The following is a 21,469-nucleotide window of genomic DNA, read 5'->3' as shown; positions in this document are numbered from 1 at the left end:
CCATCCTTCTTCACCTAAGGGATGATGGGAAAGCTGCCCTCCCCTCCACAACACAAGGGCTAAGAGATGGACGCGCAGCCCCGGCGCTCTGCATAATGTTCCCCAGTAAGGACCAGGAGCTGCTGTTAGATTCGCCAATCTAACGCTGCCATATCATGTAGCAAAGCTCGATGTATTATTCAAGTCCGTCTCGACGGCTGTTGGCTCGCTATGGAAATATTTCCTATGCAATTTAATCACTCGGGTCCAAAAACAGCCAGAAATGCAGACATATTGAATCTGCTGCCATGTAACCGCTGCCTTTTCTTTCTCACCAGGTTCCGGTTAACAGTTTTTCTTCCGGATCATTACACGCTCACTTCAAAAGTTGACGTGACCCCAGAATCCAATGACAAATCCTCCCAAGTATCCAAATCCCTCGATTGAATGTTTAAGCAATGTCCCGTAAGTCCAGAGATGTATTAATGGTACCTAAAAACAGCAAACCAGGTGTTGTCTGGTGCAGATCTGCCAGCTTTGCCTCCCACCTCCCCCACCACCACCCCCCCCCCCCCCACCACCACCAACCACACACACACACAACCCCCTGTTGGACAAGGAGAAGGTGCCAACATTTGTCAGGATCCCTGGAATCGATGGTGCCAGCAGGGTCACATGCACAGTGAGGGGCCCGGGGCAACGCGCCAGGATGTTGGCAGAGGCTGGTGCTGGTTTCGGGGAGGCTCAAGTCTTTTAAACTGTGCAGCCATAGCAGAGGGGAAGTACAGTCGACTGCAGTGCACATGTGCAGGCTGCAACACTATACTCTTTGTGCAGTGATACCATGATGTAATGGCTTTGTCCAGTTTTCATATGATGTATTTCCAAACAGGTTTTCAAAAGTGTCCTGTGCTCACATAGGTGAGGGACTAAAGAAAGTACACAAGAGTCTGTGTGTTTAGCAAAAGAATGCTTGATTTCTTTGTGATGTTTGTATAACAATGCAATGCACAAAAGAAAGAGACATGAAAAAGAAAAAAGTTTCATAATCAAACTTTAACAGACGACTAATGATCCATGAGTTATATCTTTTCGTGTCCGTACAAAACAGGGACGTAAATTAATTTCTCATATACTATAAGTAATAAGTGTATTTTTGTTGTAATATTAAGCACAAAGTGAATACTATGACAAATACTACACGTGTTGTAAAGAATTTGTGTCCAGATGGAATTTGGGCAAAACTAATGAATGATTTTGTTCTACCACAAAATAATGCAATGCCACAGTCAATTATCCGCACTGTTGTAATGTTTAGCAGCTGTGAGCAGCTCCTCCACTGTGGGGAAGGATGTGTCCTATTCCCCATTCACTATATAGTGCACTTTATTTTAATGTCCACCATTTAATGTCTGAATTCTGAGTGTGAAATTCACTCTTTATATGGAGCCCTAAAACATTTCCACAATGCAACACAAAAGTAAGGTCCGTGTCCATGAAGACTACTGTCAGCTAACAATCCCACAATGATTTGCGTTTTACTGTCGCGTAAAAGTACAGCTGTCGATGACGCAAAGCGACGATGATCCATAAGCGCTCGAAATCTCATCTCATATCTTTACTGCTCTGCTATACAGTAAATTACTCAGTGTCCATCGTACAGAGCGAGGTATTCACCTTCCTCCACGTTTTACCTTTACATTTTTCTTTATCATATTTTATTTGATTTATAAACATATTATGAACAAATATTACACTGTATATATAATATATATAATAATTACAGTAGAACATTTCCCCCACTGTATTTAATTCTTTATCATTTAACATAATAATGGAGTACAGACGAGTTTTGTGAGATTAGAGAATCAATTTCATTAAATATTTTTCTGAATATTAAAAGAAACATTTTGTACCTGAATGGATCAAAAATGACCTGTGTGTGTGTAAGTGTATGTGTGAGTGTGTATGTACTGTATGTGAAGGGGGGGCTGCATTGGGGGTCCACAATAGTCTTAAATTGCCTACCTCTAAAAGCTCACTGTCGGCATAGCCTCTTAGTTAATCAGGTCTTGTGTCCACCTTTATTTCTCAAAGGACATTTCAACCACTCTAATATCCTTCCTTAACCTCTCTTATTTTCCCTCTAAATTTTGATATATTATTATGCCATGCTATTATCCACGCACTCATCTCCACTCAAGCTGGACCTCTCCTTGTCCTCCTCCTTTGCCGAGGCCGGGACCCCCCTCCCTGATTACCATTCCATTAAAGCAGCTTCTCCTTTCAGTGAATGACCATGTCCCCTGTCCCCGGTCCCTCTGCCTTTTATTTAGAGGACTTCTCAGCGCCTCTCTCTCTCTCTCTCCTCCTCTCTTCCCTTCCTCTGTTATTGCCCCGACAACACGTGCCTGAGCTTCTAATTGGCCCCCACCCCCCTTGGGTAGAGGGGCCTGGGGGCAAAGAACAGATCCACACCTCCCACCCTCCTTTCTTGACTTTCTCCCAATGAAATGCCTGGTTCTTAATTACAGTCACCCAACACTGATTGTTATTGACTGAAACTCCCGTGGCTCAGGACGAATGACGGACAGATTAGGTTCATTACGAGCCTGTCCTCCAAGAAGGAGGGCGAGAGACAGAGGAAGAAGAAGAAGAAGAAGAAGAAGAGAGGGTGCAAGACAACACAAAGTCACACACGAGAGCTATTTGCTGTCTCTACTGTGTTATTGGTCAGATGTAAATCAGAGAGCGGCTCAGAGTTGTTTGCATTAGATTTGTGTCTTCAAATGTTTTTAATGGGACACTGAAGTCTGTCCCAGCACAGAAGTATGGCAGCTATCAAAACAACACAGAGCACTTTGAGGCATTTAGTAAAATTGACACCACAGTTTATCATAAAACAATGTTTCAACTTGTTTTAAGCTCATTTAAAGAAATGTTCCTGTGGTAAAATATCTCCCTGTAACAATCAGGTGCGTATTAGCTTGTTATCAGCCCATGTCAGTGACAATACAGCTACATATGGCTGTTAATAGAAATAATGCTTGTTTTGATAGTTACTTGCCCTGGGACCTGCCACTTTCTGCAAAAGTACAAACTATTGAGTTTATTAGTCATTATCAGCTACAGTAATCCATCTGTACCCCTCACCTTATGGGTGCACTAGTGCGCCACTATGGTTTTTGCTACCAATTACCAATACAATTCAGAAGTGGAATGATGAAGATGGAAATTCGGACTGAGAACTTTTTCATCACATGTATCTGCCTTAATGTGTCCATGGCCTCACTAATCTGCTGTCTGACTTTATGTCTTTAGATGCAAATGCTGCAGATGAAATTCAAAATTCTGCATCTCATTTTGTGGCATATTTTTCTCTGTCCAAGTGATTATTCTGGAGCAGCTCCCGCACGTGGCAGAGCTGATGCCAGACATACGATTCACATGCAAACACATCAAAAAACCACAAACCCAGAGCAGATTTACAGTCTGGGCCTAAAGCCTGCTGTAGACACTCATAATCACTACACTGTATTAGTCCCATAAGCGCAGAGGGTTAGGTATCAGCACTGAGGAAACATGTGGGACACATGTCAATGGACTCAACGTCAAGTGATTTTTTTTTTGTTTTTTTTTTACTGGCAATCACAGCTGTCAAAGTATAGCTAATAAAAAGTATTTAGAAAAAATTATAGTCATAAAAATCTCTTTTGTTAAATACGTAACACTTCTGAATATTTAACCACCTGAAAAATGACAGAAAAATTCTCAGACTGCACTGAGAAGGACAGACCCTGGAGATGAGCTCAGGTGAGCCAGTAGAAAATAAAAGAGAAAGTGGGAAATACCTTGTATTGTCCTTTTGAAAAAGGCTTTGCAGGCCTCACAGGAGGCCACCCCGTAGTGGTAGCCTGAGGCAATGTCGCCACACACCAGGCACAGCCTCTTGGGAATGGCATTGAGCATGTACTCGCACTTGATTGGTGAGTCATCGGCCATGCTGCCGGAGCACTCCTCGTAGCGGCGTAGGCAGGCGGCGCCGCCTCCGAGCATGCCTGGGTTGAACATTGGTGGGGAGTCCAGGGCGTGTGAGCGTCCGCCGCTGCCGTTAATGTAGCCGCCGCTGGCGTCAGAGTTCCCGCTGGGACTGTGGTGACTGCCGGTGTCGACTAGAGAGGAGGACGGACTGGAAGGTTCGGTTTTGACGTAAGAACCACAGCTGGACGATAAGTGACGGTCCTCAGAGGGCATTCTGGTTAGTAACCTGGGGGAACACACACAGGGCCAGAGCTTGAGTTAAGAGTCAAAACAGCTAAATTCACCATTCATACGTTTTCAGTCCAGATAGCGGCCGATTTACCAAAATGGACTCCATCAGCACTGACACAGGAATCCTGAACTTTTCTCTCACAGTTCATGAAATCTTTCAGCTGTAGTCAGCTCACTGGAACAACGGGGCTTTCAAACAACACCAGCGATGTGATAGAAAACGCTGCCTGTTTACCTCAAATGGAAATGAGAACTAATTTTCTAAAGAACTGAGGAACATAGAATATTGTATATGAAAACCAATATCAATCAGGAAACTGCAGTATCAATAAAAACATCCCCACTAACAAGTCCAACAAGATGTACTGCATGTTGCTTTCTTCCATCATCGCCTGATTATCCTGCGAGAGATTCATCAGCTGTGATGGAGCGCACCGGTTCATTGGAGTTTGATAGATTATGTTACAGACACGAGCATTAATGCGTCGGAATGCCAAGTGATATACTACAGTAGCTTATTTCTCTCAGGCAAAATGGTAACTAATGATCATGTCAATGGATGCCCAATACATCTTGCAAACAATGCCCACAATGGGTCGGCTGCCAGAAGTAAGTGAATAAATGAAACTTCAGAAGGCTGTTAATGGACAGAGAGAGGTGTTACACTCAGCATATGGAGGATCATGGGTAATACATGACCCAATCAATAGTCCTGGTTACTTTGCCAATGGATGGTGCTGGGTTACGGAGGATTTAAGTGAGCGGTTGGACCGTCTGTGGAAGACACAGTCCAAGATTCACTGGTAAAATTTAGGAGAAAAGTTTGAAAGAATTAAAGGAAAAGATCACTTCTAATGTATTTAAGAGAAACCCTGTGTCGCTCCTCCTGTTGTTTCTTCCTTAAAGGGTTAGAGGCCAACACCTGTACGGATGCTACACCGATTTAATACAATTGTCTTGACTGGAATCAACAAAAAACCGTTTGAGGATTTCTAAATGACCAGATGTTACCAAAGGTCATCGAGGTCTCTGGAGGACTTTTTCTTTTTTGTAGTGAACTGTTCTCATGGCAAATGTTATTTGTGGAGCTAAAAGCGGATGCAAAGTCCTTTATTTGCCATGTTTTTGCAAGTGGCTTCAATAATATCCTCTCAAACAAAGCATGAAATGAGGCTTGGGTCTGTGTTAGAACTGCTGGCTCTGTCTGTCACAGTTGGTGCTGATCTAACACAGCTTCAGCCCTACAAGCTTGTAAATATTGTGTGAAAGCTGTGGAAAGTCATGCTAAGAATGTCTGAAACTAACAAGAAGCTAATGCTGCCTAGATTCCTCTGAACTTTGTGTCTGTTGCTGCCGGGGACTGCCCCATTATTTCATTTTTTTTTTTTTTTTCCTTCAGATTTTTCTGTTGTGGTTAGAAATGTATTTTCCCTCTGTTGCCTTTTTTTGCATAAGTGTTTATATATAAAGCCATGAAGTCATCAGGCCCTGACAACATGAAACCTCTCCTTTAACTGCTAACGGGGAGCGGTGGAGTAAAGGATGGAGGGGGAGGGGGAGGGGGAGATAGCCTCTACCCCTGGGCCAAGATCAGATCTATTGATCCTCCGCTTCCTTCCTGTTCCAGATGAGGCATGAAAAAATAAACCCTCCTCTTACGGGTCCCAGACATTCCTTATGCATTTTTAATCAGTCAGGACTGTTAACATAGTGCAAGATAGAGCGATACAACATAATGTTAGTCTTCATTCTGAGGCTGTTGTGGTTTATAAAAGATTCATAAGACTCAATGTTAAATCTTGCTAGCAATTATCATGTACCTATAGTCAACTGGAAGGTATATTTTCTCCCATCTGAGCGAGGTGGAGAGAGCGGCGTGGTAACAGTTAATACATCATCGCAGCCAGATCGGGGGGGGATTCCCTATGGGATAGTACATTGTGGCATATGTAAAAAGTAGTTCATTCCACACTTAGCACACAGTAACGCTGGGGAGATGTTTTTTGTTAGGTTTAATGGAAATTTCTAATGGGTCCTTTCAAATCTGTCGAAATGAAATAATGGCACGAACCACCAATTCGCATGGACAGAAATAGCTTCATAGTTTCATAATTTGGTTTCCCCCCTCTTATTATAAAGAGACACAGATTTTTTTAAGCGCAGCCTGACTTTTTTCAACCCGCCCGCTCCCTTGGCAACACACACGCACAGACTCAAACATACACACAAACGCATTGCACCTAATGTCTAATGGAGTGGTGTTTGCTCCGCCACGCAGAAAAATGGTACAAACCGAGCAGACAAGCAAGACTCATCAGACAGACGTGAAGGTCACCTGCCTTCTCTGTTCTGCTGCTGTTGGAGGGGCCAGATGCTCCCACAGTGAAAGGCTCGGAGCGGCAGACACACAAGGTTTCAGTGTGTCCACCAATCTGAGAGAAAGAGAGCGTCTAGACGAGACTCCATGTAAAAATCTAGAGAGCTGTCCAGAATCTTTAATACGACCGAGACGCTGCCTGAAATGCCAGATCAGTGACCACAGCCTTTTCAAAAAAAAAAAATATTTTTTATTTATTTTGGAGCCAAAGTGTGATGGGTGTGAAAATGTCCCATCAGATCAGCTTAAAATATCAAATGTTCATGTGTGTGTGTGTGTGTGTGTGTGTGTGAGTGTGTGTGTATTTTGGCATGCCCCATCATGCTGGCAATGTTGCAGATTCCCTGCTTCCCTACATAAATCCTGAATCCATCCACCTCTTCTGTAAGCCATGAAATATCTTTTCCAGCCTCTGAATTTCAGTGCAATAAATTTTAACAGGAGTCACAAAAAAAATGCATAATCAAAACAATTCTCCACAATGACCTCATGCTATCCTTTCCTTGAAGAGGGATAGGTTTTTTTTTTTTTAAATCAGTTTGCCCCCATTTTACTATGTATTTTCCCACTAAGGGGAAATATTATTGTTAAGCTTGGGGTTAAGCTTGTAGCGAGGAGCACGGCGTAAATCATGGTGCTGAACACACAGTCGAACATGCAAGCGCAGAAGGACAGAGGCAAGGAGCCATGCATGAAATTAGTTCATTAATCTTTCTATGATAGGCTGTCCTTGTTTGGGGCAAACTCTATCAGCTTTAAACTGAGTGCCCCTTCCTGCCTGACACATAGATTACACTGTTAGTCCGCAGCCGGGGTGTCTGGGAAATGAATGGTCATGCGAGCGGGAAAACGGGGTAGCGTGTGTCGCCCAAGTGTTAAGTAGTAACAACAACATGTGCGAGACACAGCGTTGGCACAAATGAAGGTCGTCAAAAAAAAAAGAAAAAAAGAAAAAAGATTGCGTTCTTAACATTTAAATGCATCGTTCATGCGCTGCAGCGAATTATGGAGTTGGGTTTTTTTCTAAAAGAGACATTAGTCAAAATACATCAATAAGACTCATTGAGGTTATATGTTGATTTTCCTAATGGAAAAAAAACACATTTGTTCAAATCTGCAAGCTGTTTCCTCGAAACCTGAAGTTTCACACCTGAATCGCAGCCTTTCAGCCGTGAAGTTAAATTTCACATCGTTTCGACATATTAAGTCTTTTAATCCCAAACTGTTGTGTCCATGAAGCACTTTCACTTTGCTCTTACGTTTGCTGTATTTGCTTTTAAATGAGAGTGGTTTTCCTCAATTAATCAGCAATCAAACATAAAAACTTTCACACTTACTTATTCATGAATCCAGCTGTTTAGACTGAGAGCATTTTTTTTGTTAACTGTTTATTTCTTGTCTAACTTGGACTTTGCTGTCTCTTTGTGATTGAATCTGTGTGTGGTTTCATCACTTTTATAATTTTTCATATGTGTCTTATGTTCAATTATGCACTCATTCAACTTTTACTTGGCTGGAAAATTTTCTTTTGGGGAATGATTATTTTTTACTTTTACTATTTTGATCAATCTGCAGATCATTCACTTGATTAACTGATGAATTGTTAACAAAGTCTATTATCATGAATAAATCGATTAGAGGATTGATATGATATTGATTGAGAACTACCAAGTCTGAATGTATGTGTTGTGATTTCATTGCAAATGTTTTTTCTCAGTTACTTTAATGACCCGGTTTCCTGTTCAAGCTCCATTTGTTGAAGAGGACCATTGGATTCGGTCAAAAGCTCAGGTTTATAGTAAGTGGACCTCTTAGTACATACTTCTTGTGTCCCAAAGGTGGCAAATAAATTTGGTTTTGAAAACAACATTTTTCTTTCACACTAAATCTTTGCCTACCTTTACACAACCAACATAATGCACAGATGTACTTTGTTTCTCCGTCTCTTTCTCTTTCTCTTTCTCTCTCTCTCTCTCTCACACACACACACACACACACACACACACACACATACTTGTACACACATACGTGTACACACAGAGCTTGGAGCATATGGCCTCTTCAATGTCACTGCCATGAGGGGAGATTGCATAGATTTCCCACATGGATGATGCCTCCTTACCTGGGGTATCAACCCCCATCTACATACTCGTCCAGCACCTCCAGGAGACTGCTCTCCCTGCAAAGTCAAACACACCCTTAACTGCCTTTTAAAAAGAGACAGAAGAAGAAGAAGGAGGAGGAGGAGGAGGAGGAGGAGGAGGAGGTTATGGGGACGAAGGAATAAACGAGCAGAGACTTAAGCCGTCATTGAGAATCAGAGGGGGACTCATGAGGGACAGTTACGATATTGATTTCATAAATAAACAGAGATGGCCATCGATCCTAATGTTATTTTGCATTTCAATTACTGCCCAGAAATATAACCTTCAAACGTCTGCTTCTCCACAGTAATAACATCCACTGATAATCACAAGCGAGTCTTGTCCGGCGCAAATTGGCTTTTCTCTCTCTCTCCCACTCTCTCTCTTTTTTTTTTTTCCAAATGTGTAAATGACACAACTTTGCATTTGCCTAATGGTATTAGGGCATGGGCTGAATTTCAAGTGCGACTCAAGCTGATACAGTAAGCACTCCGGTCAATTGACACAATGCAAATTAACGTGGTGAAGAGGAATTAAGTTCACAATGTGAGACGTCGAGAGGCTACGACGAGGCCCATTAAATTAAACATGCTGGCTGACCCACACTCCATGATTAGACGCACTGCTTCTCCGTCTTTGTGTGCATGCGTGTGTGTGTGTGTGTGTTAATTTCATTTGATCAATAAAACAAACTCATTCTACGAGCTCTTCACTGCTGCTTATATTCAGCCTGAGCCCATGAAAGCCACATTCATGTTCTGATTGAATAACGGCTGCACAAAAAAAGGAAAAAAAAAAGAAAAAAAAAGTGGGGGTCCATCTACATCCTGATGAATTCAGAGTCCTTGACAGGCTGCCTAAAGGATATATCTATATCAAGAGGGGGTCATGACATGTAATGAAGTTAGTTCTCCCCTCATACCGTCACACAGCAGCTCTCCACCACAGAGCTGGGCTGTGCAGTAATAAACATGACAGTGTGAACACTTGGGGAACAGACTCAGGACAAAATACAGCAGAGTTTTGAATTGTTTTTGTCTCTGGTAATTTTCCTCAAACTCAAAGCCGGTGCTGAAAGAATAGTTGGAGGCGACTTTTTTTTTTTTTTTCCCGCCACTAATGTAACCAACACAACGCAACACCCACTGTCCCACCACCTGCTCCCTCCATCCGTCAGTGAACTCATAGGTTCAGTTCCCAGACGATTTTACCAGTCCTGTCAGCCAAGCTTCAAAACTAAAAGATGGGCGAGATCAGCGCGCGGCGAGATCGGTGAGATGTTTCAAACACCAACCATGACCGAGTTTCTACAAGTGCAGTGATAAAGTGTTTTCCAGAAAGATGAGCTGGGAGCAACAAACTTTGTCCACTCACTCGGGCAACCAAACAGACTGTGACATAACTAACAAAACACTTCCACACAAACATTACATTTACTGTTTCTTACTTGCACTGCACATAAAACTGATTTCAAGAACGCACGTTAGAAGCAAAATCGTCAGTAACCTATCGCATGCCGCTTCATAAATCACTGTGGCACTTTGGAACTGCTGCCATGAAAAAAGCCATGACATTTTAGTGTGTTTTCTTTCTGCATCAGATTTTTTTTCATGTCAGTCTCAGTTTCCAGTGGAAAAAAAAACAAATTTTTGCAGAAGAGAGTAAAAATCATATTAGGGGGAACATACATTTATAATGTCTGGATCCACACATCCATTCAACTACAACTAAAAGCAGCTGCATAAAAAAAAAGTCTCTTTATGTAACGTGTGTTGTCATGTTTTTTTCAACCATTGATCACGATGTCTTTCTATTTATTTAAACAAAAGATTCTCATAAATAAACACAGTACATAGTATATACACTACAGTCAGTATGACCACATTCATAACCAGTGTAATAAATGCAGATGCAAACGCGAAACGATAAGATGAATGTTTCTCTTAACAGACACAGTCAGGTGTTTCCATGATATGGCAACGCTAAAATTAGATCCCAGGTCAGCGTGTGATTCTTTGCTCTCATCTGTACGTGCGCGCACATGTGTGTGTGTGTGTGTGTGTGTATGTGTCTATGATTGTGTCTTCTTGTGTGTGTGTCATGCATTTGACCGCTTGAGATTTATGCATTCCTGTTCGTTTGCCTATACGAAGGACACCTACTGTATGGGGCCAGCAGGTGGAACGGGAGAAAAGTGGATCTGATTTATCTGAACAAACTGAAGATACAACAACGTTTCAACTTTTAAAATTTAGATGATCCACTTGTCTAAAACTGCCAAAGTTAATTATACTGAAACCACAGCTGGTCACAAAGAGGCTCAGAGTTTTAAGATAACATGTTCAACGTATAAAGAGGTAGCAAATCATGTGTCTGTTTTACATAGAGCACATTCTGTTATGCGTCTTAAGAAAAGCATTTACCATGTAAAAAATTCTGAATAAAACACACCTTTGAAACAGATTAAAAGCAGAAGATTTTTTTCTGTCCTCAGAAAATTTAAATAGTGTTGAGTGGGTGAGAGGTGGAGTAACTGAGGAGGCAGATTTTAATGACTTTTGGTCCAGTTTTTGTTTTTTAAATCTACACTTTTATTTAGGTCATAAAATTGAGATTTTATAAAAATTTGATTCAATGAACACCTAAGCAGTCCTGATGAGAACCTTTAAAATAAAATAAGCAATAAATTCATTTAGAAACAATTTTGCATATTAGAGCATGTAAATGTATGTACTTTTTTGTTGGTTTTTCATTTTTTTCCCCAAATACTGTGTGTGAGTCATTAATTGTTATTTCTTAAAAGGGCACACTATCAATCTACATATCTATCTATAAATTATAAGGAGAGATGCCTGACAAAAATGACATTAGTCTGTTGCTGCAGGAACATTTGCCTCTTCAGCAGAGACGCAGCGTGACAGTTGGACTCGACAGTCGTCACACACCTCTCACCTCAGACCAATAGGCTTGTGGTTAGCACAAAAGTCCTCAAGGGGTTAATAACTTAATGTGACTCTAAAACCACAGACTTAGACTATGCAAGTACATCAACACATACATTTACCTCCTGGTGTGAAAATGTACTGTATGACAATAATATAGAAAGGTAAAGGCTTTTTTTTTTTTTTTTTTTTTAGAACAGTTTAGTATATCACATGTTGTAGCCTTGCATATTATGCACTTTTCTCAAAGAGAGTGTGCAATTGTCCTACAGTTTATAGTTGTGACATGTTATCTTTATTTAAAAGTTGTATCCTGGTTTGCTTGTCTTCAATAAAATATAATAAACTTCGTGAAGTAAATCACCGCCCTTAAAATATACACAATTAATCACTTCTAACCGGTATAAACACAGTGTGTAGAAAGGTGAGTTTGCGAAACAGCACTGTAGCATGTGTTTGTGTATGTGTGTGTTTTTCCAATGCTAGTGTCACTGTGTCATGAAAAGTGCTGTCCTATCAAATGTGATCAAACGGTCCTGCAGAAGCACGAGGAGAGACGACGACACACTCAGACCGCACACACTCTGACCACATTCACATTCACACACGTGTACTTCCATGCACCTATAAAAGTGAGCAGCCACCGCCTTCTTCAAAAACACACACATATTTTTGTGAGCATCCACATCTGCAGAGCAAACATGCAGATTTACACAAACATACTGCATCACAACACAATATAACACACACACACACACACACACACACTCCGACCTGATCCAGGGTCATTACAGGTTAACGGCCTCACATTGTTGCCTTTGTGTTTTTTTATAATTCAAATTGAGGTTCAAATGTTTTTCACTTTTGCGAGCTTAAGTTATAATATGTTTATAAAGTTTTTATTACATAATTACAAAATTATAATAATATAATAACTTAAAGGCAGTTTTAGTAGGATAGGTGTGTGTTACACGCAGGTTTTTAGATTCTGGAAAATGATGATTGTGCGAAAAAGAGGAGCTCAGGGTTGAGGTTTTATCACTACAACCTGCTTAGGAATTGCAATATTGAACATCAAAGCTTTAACAGACAAAAAATTGATATGTATTTATACTGATATTTAAATATATCCAAAAGAAATGAAATCCACTGTGAAAATTGTGTTGTGAATTTAATTGTAGTAATTATTTTCAATTTTACATTATTTGTACGACACTTTGCTGTTGTTAACGTCTTATGAGGATTTACACACTACTTAATAATTGCTGCAGAAACTATAATAATAGGAGCTACTTTGGAGTTCAATAACTTTTAATCATGTCTCTAACTGAACACATAGAGACTTTTATGAGTTTATCTGCCTCTATCGATCCTGGACTCAGGTGCAGTTAAGAGACTGAACCAAATAAAAGTAAATACATAAAATAAACATCCCAGAAACGTCCTATTTCCTAGGAGTCTTGAGAAGTTTGAAACATACCTAATGTAAGTCCAGTTAAAGTGTTAAGAAAGTTAAACCTTTCCAATCCCATCTACAGCTTAACATTAAGAGGATCCCAGTGAAGAGTCTCTCTGTCCAGTTAAAAGAAGAGCGAGTCTCAGCACTGAAACGCTGAGGACCAGTTCTCCAGCTGAGATTTGAGAGTTCATTTCCTGTAAGACAAGGTGCTTGATCCCTGCACATGGACTAAATGCACAATGACAATATGTGCGAGCATAAGTGTGAACCACTTTAATCTTTTGATATTAAATAGAAGTAACTGTTCACACACACACACAGTCTGTTTTTAGACTTTTCTAATTTCTCTCTGTCAATGCAACTTCTACAGAAGCACCAAAATTAAGGAAAATGTGAAACCACAAACAACATAAAAGTGATTAAAGCTTTAAGTAAACACAGGCAAACAGTTATTCACCCCCCTCCTCTCAAATATACTCTTATCTGTCTCTCACACACTCTTTCTCTCTCTCTCTCACACACACACACACACACACAAGGGGCAGCAGCACAGTCACAGTTTTCTTTCTCTGGGACACGGCCGGACAACGACCGCTGCCAGAGGATAGTCATCTGGATATCGTCCGCATTAATCTGCCTCTAGCTCTTCCCTGTGGCTGAGGTTAAACCCTGGATCCTGATGCAGAGCTGGACAGCTGTAGGGCAACCATCCGACCTGGACTCCCTGCGGGCTGCGCTACTGCAGCCTCACTGATACAGCTGAGCTCGGCTGTCCCGTACACGGGGAGGTGGAGCCGAGGTAGCGCAAGGAACTCCCTGTCTTTTGAACTTGTTTACTCTAAGCAGGATTATTTATTACACAAATACATTAAATTGATTTCCCTAATGTTTAGATAGTTTGTTCTCCCCTTGTGATAAAAAAAAAGTTCAAGAAGTGAATTTAATTCTGTCACCTTAAATAGAAACAAAAGCAGAAATGAATTTGAAGGGAAAAAGATGCGTAAAGAGATGCACCTACTGGTTGTGGTAGCAGAGAGCGTCGGGGATGCAGAGTTCGGAAACATCCATCAGTCCACGTTAAGCATTCCAGGTGTTGCAATAAAAAACAGATAAACAGCTTGGGAAAAGCTGAAGGAGGAGATCAGTTCCTAAGTCTCCACATATCTTGATGAAATGTTGGTCAGGTGTTCCTGGGTGTTGTCTCCCCTCCCTCCTCTGTTCAACACACACACACAGCAAAAAAAAATTAAAAAACCTTCTGCCTCGGCCCGACAAACTCCAGTCTGCACAGGTGCTGCACACTCAGGCTCAGGAGTACGTATGGAGAGAAGAGGAGTGGATTTAGTGATCATAAAGAGAGGGGAGAGTGGAAGAAGAACTTGAGGTTCAGAATGAAAAGAGAAGAGAAGAAGGAAGTGTCCAGAGGAGGAGAAAGAATAAAAAACAAACAAACAAGGGAGTGATGGATAGAGAAAGAGAGAATAAGAGATAAGAGATAGCTGGATGGAGAGCGGCAGTGGTGAGAGCGCACTCTGGCTGAGTAAGTCAGTGAGGGGATTGAGTCTCCATTGAAGACATGGGGGCTCTTTAAGAGCAGGGGGGGCGTGGTCTGGTGCATATGGAGCAGCCGCCACTGGTTAGATCTGGGGGGGCCGTCCTGAGGGCGGCCAATGGGGACGAAGGATTACTGTGATGGGACGCCCCTAATGGACGACCCTTTGGTGTCCAGTCATTCACAAGGGAGCTGCTGCAAAACAGAGACACAGGCAGAGACCCCCCTCTAAAGACAGAGAGACAGAGAGAGTGTGAGAGAGATAGATAGATAGATAGATAGATAGATAGATAGATAGATAGATAGATAGATAGATAGATAGATAGATAGATAGATAGATAGATAGATAGATAGATAGATAGATAGATAGATAGATAGATAGATAGATAGATAGATAGATAGATAGATAGATAGATAGATAGATAGATAGAAGTTATGAACTGCACTGATGATCCACAGAAGTAGCAGCACGTTCACTGAGGGTGATTTAAACAGGTCTGTTTACGGGGCTTTGGAGGGCTCAGTGCCAGCTTACAGAGCTAAACTGTTCCTTTACTCTTTTATCCTCCCCACCATGGATCTGGCTTTCCACAGCCTCACCCCCCTCTCCTCCCTTTAAACTGATGGCAGCTGCTTCCCACAGCATCTCACCAATCACACTGTGGAGAGGGGGATCTGCCAATCCTGAAAGAGGCAGGATGTTAAGAAACGGAGAGAGTGATAATGACCTGGACAGGAATGTTAATAATGATGATGACGATGAAGTTTGAGTGCACCTTCTTCACCACGTCTGTGTGGTGGCCATCAGAAGGGAAGCAACAACCCCCCTCCCCTCCCCTGCCCTCCCCTTCCCTCCCCACCCCACCCACTACCACCCACTCACCCACCCTCCAACCCACTTCATCAACCCACATTTTCCTGATCGATACAAAACCCATCACACGCTCTTATTGATCACAGCGTTGCCGTGTCGCCAGGAGCCTCGGGACAGACTCTGTTTCCCCAACCGTCTTTTAAATAAAAAGGAATTATAAATTTGAACGTTTTCTTTTCATGTCAGTCCGTATCAGAGTCACGGGAGCACAGGCTGATTGCTTTATTAAGGGAGCTGTGCATTCTCAATTAAATTCTTGATCAATATTTTGACATTTAATGTACTTTCCTGCGAAGGAAAACCAGGATATTCCTGCTGATCTGATTAAGACATCCAGACATAATCAATAGAGGAGATATGTTTATGTTTTTAATGAGGCGGAGAGAAAAGGGAGAAAAAGAGGGAGACTGATGTTCAGAGTTCACAATAGGGGATGAATACTGGAGCAGAAGTGAATGAATTAAAAAGGAAATGTGGTAAATTTTGTTTTTTGTTTATACTTTTACAGAAATTAGTGAAAATATCCCAGCTAAAGGTAAATTTTCTGGTTGTTCATTATGTATTAATTTTACATTTTAGTTCCTCTGCTTCCCTGTTGTCCCTCTGCTGGCAGTTTCCTGAGGTGGGCCATATTGTGCCGCCTCCCTCCCCTTCAGTCAGCCAGCTTAGCCAGCGAGGGAACACCGGGCTTCATGGCATCTGACAGGAAATCTATTGAGCGCACAGTCTGTAATCCCACTATCACGCTATCGCCAAACCAAGAAACAGTAATCCAATCATTAAGTCTGTATTTAAGCAAAACAGATTTTCAGCTCCACGACCAAGACTGTGTCCCTTTAAGCAGCTCTCAGCCAGTCTGGGGTCTCGCCGCTGTGCGTTTTCAAGCAGCAGTTTATGTTTTCATTGTAGTTTTGCTCTCATTTGCTGTTTTTATTCTCAGTGTTGTATTCCCCCATCGCCAGCGTCCCTGAATGCTGGAATATGGCCTTGATTGTAAACCGAATATAAAAAAGGGGAGCTTATGTTTATTTTCAGAGGGATATTTAGGCTTATACACTAAACACACAGCTGACTACGTGAAGAAAAACACATAAAACCTGAGTTGTAACGTTTCCCACAGCAGCTGATCAGAAACACGGAGATTTAACTGTCTGTGCCAATCAGCAGCTTGTTTCTGAAAAGTGAAAAAGAACCAATCGTTATCTGTCGATACGTAGTAATTACATATTGTGTTGGACTGAGGGACACAGTCTCTCTGTCACTCTGGGTGTGTGTGTAATTAAATTCCTGATTCATGAGCAAACTGGTCTTTTATGTCTGACCTTCTGACCTCAGCAGAGGGACCCCGTGGCTCAGCAGGAGGCGGCACTGTGTGTTCGCCTCCCTAAATCTGCTGCGCTGTCGACTCTCTGTGGACGACTGCTGCACCTCAACTTTTATCAACAAAAAACACGAGGGCAGAGCGCGATTTCACTAGATTGTTTCTGCAGCAACACAAATATTTATTTATAACAAAAAAAAAAAAAGGAAACCGACTGAATTACCAGAGAACAAAATAATATCAGGAATCTGTTTAAGTAGCTTCCTCAAAGAGAAGTGTATAAATTATTAAGGAGCCACGTAGTTTGTGATGGAAATGACGGCTATTAAGTTTTATTTGACCCATATTTCACATCAACCCAACACTACTCATACAGCTGCCACCTCTCTGGTTTTAATGAACTCATCACATGACCTTTAGCTGCTGATAATTAGTGGTAATTAAAAAAAAGTGTGAGAGAAGAAATGAAAGAAAAGGCCATATTGTCTGAAACTGATTTAGTCAAAGTTTTTTTGTTTTTTTTTAAAGTAAAATTTGTTTTTATTTGAGATGCAGAAAGTCGCCTCTGAGAATTTTTTTCCTGTAGAAAGTGTGTCTACATTTAAGTTAGTTTAGTAGCGGATAAACAGCTGGAGATTCATATCCATCATCATGTCTATTATATTGTAAATGACCCTGAACTGAAACATCTCATTTAAACACTGTTAATACGGTGTTGCTGATCTTAACTGCTCTTATTCAACTATGATATATTCATACTGTGAAAACTGGCAACATTATGTGCATAGTTTCATAGCTAATGCTGCTATTTATATACTGTATAATATTTTTTTGCACCGATACATATTTGCTTGTTTTTGCTCTACTTTTATACAGTTTTAAATTCAAGATGCTACTGTTTTAAGTGTTGTTCAATATGCGTTGTTAAATGAAAATCACTGAATAGATGTTAATTAAACACAAACACAAAAACACAATACAAAGAAAATCCATATATACTGTATATATATATATACATATATATATACACACACAGTACATATATATATATACACACACACACACACACACAGTAGAGAGTAAATGTTTCAGATGGATGAAAGCTTGAATTTCACCTGTGTTGTCAAACGTCTTTATCCTGCTCCATACATGAAGCCCACTGAACAGAGCCTGAATCGCACAGATCCATCATTTGCACATTTCCCTCTCACTGCCACACACTTGTTTGGCTCGTCTGCTGGAGGAGTGTGGAGAGGGATAATTACTATAGCCACAGGGCTGCATTAATCAGCTGGGTGCATTTGTTGGGCTTTATTACGTTCCACTCCCTTCTCTCGGCCACGCTAACTGAGCCACCAGGACCAGACAGGGCTGGTGGAGGACCGCGGTCGCCCCGCTGCCCGTTCACGCTGGGTTAATAAATGCTATTAGCCTCTATCTCGTGCCTCTTAATTTCTCATTTAACTGAGGACAGTTAAAACAAAACTCAACAAAACTACATGAGCGGCGGTGTTAATCAGGGACTCATAGCAGGACTCAGATGTCTTGATTGAGAAAACTGGACTCACACAAAGAGGGAAGGAAATGTATGCTGGGATCTGTAGCATTGTGAGTGGACTTTTAGTTTCGCTGTGAAACTGCGTCATCATGTGTGGTCAATTCACACTCAATCATTTAGTGGTGGTATGATGCCACAGTAAGAGTATCATGTCCAAAAAGCATCCATGAAGTAATCATGCTCATTTTTTAAGAATATTTTGTTTTGTCTAAAATCTTCTTGATGTGAAGTCCTATGGAGATTATATTGTAGGTACAGTACACGCATTATCATTACATTAAGATGAGGTGTTGAGATGAATATCAATTAAGCAGGCCTCATAAAATTATTTAAACTTTTGGTCAAAATATTACATTTTAATCATAATTTTGAAGGAAAATCCCCCAAACTCCAAAAAATATTGTCAACTTTCACTGGTTTAGTCCTGTATGACTGTCATGCTTGTTCTCACTGCACAGTTCATTATCAAAATGTTTTCAATCACGATAAGACACTTTGGTTAAAGGCAATCGCCAAATGGCATATATTATCCTGAGGACATTTTTCTAACCAGTGGAAACCCTGGTTGTGATTCCGGCAACAGCGAACGCTCTCTATGTTTAATCACATCAAATATAAACAAAATCAATTGTACCCATATGCTCTAATTTTAAATAGCTCCTTGACACCAGTCGAATCCTCAAGCGGCTCTACGTCTACGTCACCTGCATAACACAAGAGGTCTGGATGGAGTCACCTCTAAACTGAAGCCAGGTTGTGTCATTGCAATCCAGAAACGGGGGGATCAATACATTCATCTCAAGTTCATTCCAATAAGGCAGCTGGCAAAAACGGCCCTCGTGGTGTCAGCTTTTTAAAGCTTGATCACGCTTGTGCGTACGTAGCAATGCCTGCTGTGTCTAGACCCCTGCAGAGAAAACAGCTAGCGCCAAGAGAAGTGGGTAACTTTACACGGCCGCCTTCAGCGTTCGCTGGATTAACAGACTGATTAAACAAGCGTAATGAGATGTTTTATTATTATAGAGAATAATATATGTAGATTTTTTTATACTAAAGAACAACGTGCAGCATATTTAAAGAATAAAAAAATATTTAGCAAGAGCTAGCTAGTGTGAAAGTGTGAAGAGGCATGCAAAGAAAACGCACCGAGGGATACGCAGACTGATCTGTATAATAGCAGTTGTGACAAACTTCACATCAGTGAGCCTGAATGTCTGAAAAGGAGAAAAATTTGAATTCACGTCACGGAGACGCCAGTCGGGCTCATATACCGACTTCAACGACTCAGAACACCCAGAGGGCGCTAGTAACTCTTCAACTAGCAGCTCCACTCTGAGGAACAGCTAACTAAAGTACAAAACTTTCCGTTTCAAATGACTGAGAGTGGGTTTGATAAGGAAATTATCCTCTTAGCTTGTCCTGCTCCCCTGACACAAGAGGCTGTTACTGTATAAATTACCTCCATAGGTGAGAGGATTGTGTATAACACTGAGAGCCGGTGGCGTATCCTGTGAAACAATAGTCGCCCGAGCTGCTGAGAAATCAACACCTGGTCTGGTCTTCTGTGAACTGCGAGGAGGGGGGGAGCGAATGTCCGGTGGATTTTAAACTGCAGGAGGTGCAGCCTGTTTTACACGGGGGCTGATGAATATAATACTGAAAACAAACATTTATGTAAAGCGGTTGGCAGTAAATCTCATTTTGAGGAGAGGCTTAGTATTCCAGACTTGGCTCCCCTAAGATCCAGGGATGACTTTCATTTAGTCTCACCTCTCCATCCAACTGGGGTCACCCCTGTTGGTATAGCAAGCACAGCAGTCACATTGCTCCACCATGCGCGCAGATTGCTTACTAGAACCGCCTGGAACCTTTCATATTTCCCAGTCAGCATTTTTACAGGATAATTTTGGCAGCCTTTAAGGATATCGCTGCCTTAATAGAGGATAAAAATAAACGGGTGGTGGAAGGTCTATATCAGGCCGGTATAATCTTGTATTCTACACTGTGTGGAGCTAAACGTCTGGCTTTGGCTCCATTCAATGAGATTAAACTTCTCCCCAGTTGATTCCAAAAGACCATTTGTCCTATTTTTAAAACTAGAAAGGGAGTTTTGCGCCAAGTGTATCTAAAAAGGCCAGTTAAATTGATTAAAATACTATGGTGTAAATAGCATTATAGCGCAGCTTCTAAGAATGTCTTTGCTCTATATCCCGTTGAGCGATGCTGGTCAGCAGATTTCTGTAGATGGTTTGTCAGATTCAGTTTGTATTTTGCACGTGTGTGCGGCGCGGCTCGATGTGCTCCGTATGTGTGCGTCTGGGTATGCGCATACATAAACCAGCATATGTGTGTTGCTATGCGCATATTGGTACGGGGTCTGTGTAGTTTTAGCAGTGACTGACTTCTGCAGAAGAAAGCTTGTCAAAATGTCTCAAAGAAGGAAACAGCTTAATTCAATCAGCGCTACTGCTTTCAAGACCACGAGGGAGCCAGCTAATGGTGTTAGAAACTTGAAAAGTTGGAAAAATAAGCTTGAGGAAGTTCTCACTACCTGGGAAAGAAGTCTGTTCCTTGAGGCTTTCCTACACTGTATGATAGTAAAAGCTCCACTCTTCTGGGCCTTGTTGCTTCTCTGTGAGCTCAAATGCTGGATTTTAGTTTGTGCTCCTCCCATGAGGGGCAAAGCTTTGCAGAAGTTAGAGGAGGGTTATATGAAGTTCAGTGGAAATGTTTTTCGAGTACTCAGCCCAACTTTTTAATAAAAGACAAGAATATGGATCGAGATGTTCTGCAGAAGCATGTTTGGAAGTGAGTGGATGGGGAGTTGGAGAATATACAGGTTTAGTTAAATGTGAAAAAAGTAACCCTTCTTCTAAATAGGCATCCTGTGGGCATTCCCTTTCAGCATTATGAGATAGAAACAAATGTTATGCCAAAATCGGGAGAAAACATGACAGTCTATGTGTGTCTATGGCTGTGCAGTGCGGTGAA

The 21,469-nt window shown here is 41.3% G+C and overlaps 1 protein-coding gene across 2 annotated transcripts in view; it reads right to left on the bottom strand.

Moving 5' to 3' along the window:
* Positions 1-21,469, bottom strand: part of esrrgb (estrogen-related receptor gamma b) — a 92,606-nt gene that overhangs the window by 23,517 nt on the left and 47,620 nt on the right. Inside the window, exons 1-2 of one of the 2 annotated variants that reach the window (XM_085770476.1) lie at positions 14,192-14,726; positions 3,831-4,246 (exon numbers count right to left, since the gene is read on the bottom strand). In XM_085770476.1, the coding sequence (XP_085626602.1) occupies positions 3,831-4,246; positions 14,192-14,241 (466 nt within the window). In that variant the 5' untranslated portion in view covers positions 14,242-14,726. Of the gene's footprint in view, positions 1-3,830; positions 4,247-14,191; positions 14,727-21,469 lie in introns of those variants that run through there. The other variant, XM_085770478.1, reaches the window with a different exon arrangement.

This window comes from Trachurus japonicus, chromosome 24 (genome assembly GCF_045865225.1).
Source record: "Trachurus japonicus isolate A0001 chromosome 24, Traja_1.0".
Taxonomy (NCBI): Eukaryota; Metazoa; Chordata; class Actinopteri; order Carangiformes; family Carangidae; genus Trachurus; species Trachurus japonicus.
The sequence above is the reverse complement of the archived record's forward strand: the minus strand, read 5'-3'. Positions and strand labels throughout refer to the sequence as shown.